This window comes from Magnolia sinica, chromosome 13 (assembly GCF_029962835.1).
Source record: "Magnolia sinica isolate HGM2019 chromosome 13, MsV1, whole genome shotgun sequence".
NCBI classification, from domain to species: domain Eukaryota; kingdom Viridiplantae; phylum Streptophyta; class Magnoliopsida; order Magnoliales; family Magnoliaceae; genus Magnolia; species Magnolia sinica.
Window position 1 is genome coordinate 19,923,015 of NC_080585.1, and position 1,838 is coordinate 19,924,852.

At 45.9% G+C, this 1,838-nt stretch overlaps 1 protein-coding gene across 1 annotated transcript; it reads right to left on the bottom strand.

The window, feature by feature from the left end:
• Positions 1 to 432: 432 nt before the first annotated feature.
• LOC131223125 (cucumber peeling cupredoxin-like) lies at positions 433 to 1,544 on the bottom strand. The gene is made up of 2 exons (XM_058218436.1): positions 1,313 to 1,544; positions 433 to 995 (listed from the first exon to the last, which is right to left on the bottom strand). The coding sequence occupies exons 1-2, from the start codon at positions 1,503 to 1,505 to the stop codon at positions 619 to 621; spliced, it is 570 nt and encodes a 189-aa protein (XP_058074419.1). The 5' UTR covers positions 1,506 to 1,544; the 3' UTR covers positions 433 to 618.
• Positions 1,545 to 1,838: the final 294 nt, after the last annotated feature.

The following is a 1,838-nucleotide window of genomic DNA, read 5'->3' on the forward strand; positions in this document are numbered from 1 at the left end:
TATTCATTCTGTTCTAAGGATGATGATCCTAAGAACCACAACATAAGGCTGGATTACATAGAGAGTGGTCCACCATTTCTATATGAACGGTTGATGTTGAAAGGAACCAATGTCGATGGCCTATAGAGTGAAAGTTACACCGATGGGAGGATCTAGTCAGATTGAATGTGTAATTAAAATTGAATGGTCAGCATTCACAGCACTGATTTTAGGTACCACGTACATCCAACAGATGTGGTGTATAGTCACCACCGTTTATCACCAAAGTCTGGTCCATGGAAGAAACTTTGCAATACCAAAATTCAACCGTAGCGTTGGAAACATCAATTTTTGGGAGTAGAATCTATACGTGAGGGCGCGTTTGGTTGCACCAATTATCATGAAATTTCATGAATTTTGGTGCAACCAAACGCACCCTGAACAAATGGGCAGTTTAAACAAGGTCATAAGAATGATCTAATTTTATTAACAAGACTGACTAAAAACATGTGTGTTTTATGCGACTGTAAAACAGAAATGAATCACTCAAGTCCAAGGCCCCCACAGATGGGCCACTGTACTAAAAAATAAAATAAAATTTACAAGACAAAAAAATACCCAGTCATGGCAATGACTCATCTAAAGGAAGAAGGCGGTGAAGACGGCGGCAACAACACCAGCAGTGCGAAAGCCCGCAGCAAGAGATGGGGCAGCGTTGGGGGGCGTGGAGTCGCCTGATGTGGGTGGTGGTGAAGGTCCACCGGCTGAGACGGTGGGAGGTGTTGTTGGGGTTGTTGGGGTGGCAGTGCTCGAGGAGACAACGTTGATGGTTAGCTTCTGTCCGGCGGAACAGTGTCCAGAGAATGTGCAGATATAGTAGTGATTGCCGGCAGTGCTGAGAGTGATGTTTGCTGGGCTCGTCCTTATGATATTACCCTCGGAGGGTGCAGTGCAGGCATCGTACTGTGCCTTGGTCACCGTGGCAACATCGTGACCTTGAGGGCTGAAATTGAAGGCTGCAAACAGAAAGCAACTCCACATCAGATGTATGTGAGATTTGTTCTAGTAATTTCAAGAGAGACATGAATTGGGACTGAGTGTTATGATGAATTTTTATAGTCGGTTAGTTGGGCCATATGCATGAATTCTCTTACTGAGGTTCATCGATCCAAACGGACTCAAAGTTTAGAAAAGACCCATCACAACAATAATGCCTTTCACTACAATCTTCGCGGGGGCAAAGAGAATCACGAAGAAAAAGATGGATAAAATTGAGAGAGAGAGAGAGAGAGAGAGAGAGAGAGAGAGAGAGAGAGAGAGAGAGTCTACTTACAAAGAATGTCGCCAACGACGAACGTCTTGCCGCCAGCCCAATTGGGGTAGAATTGAGCACCTCCTGAGGGGATCGTCCATCCGGTGGTGTCACCGACCGTGTAGGTCGCCGCCGCAGTGCACTGAAGCAAAGCTGCTGCTACTACAACTATAATCAATCCCATGAAAGAAGAAGAAGAAGAAGAAGAAGCCATCTCTCTCTCTCTCTCTCTCTCTCTCTCTCTCTCTCTCTCTCTCTCTCTCTCTCTAGTCTCTCGTAATAGAAGTCTGTATCCTCAACTCGCCCTTTCTTCTTCTCTCTCTTCTTTTTCTCTTGTCTTCTCTCTCTCTGCTTGAGGAGAGACAAAGGGAAACCTTCCCTACTTATAGAAGTTTCCTGTGCAATGTTTGCGTTTCCCCGTAAACGTTGGAAACTTTCGTGCGTTGAATCGATCGTCGAACGTGTATGAGACCGGAGCCGCACCTAACCACGATTTCGTCTTTCTTACCGACACAACGGGAGCGGACGCGGTTTGGCCAGTGACCCC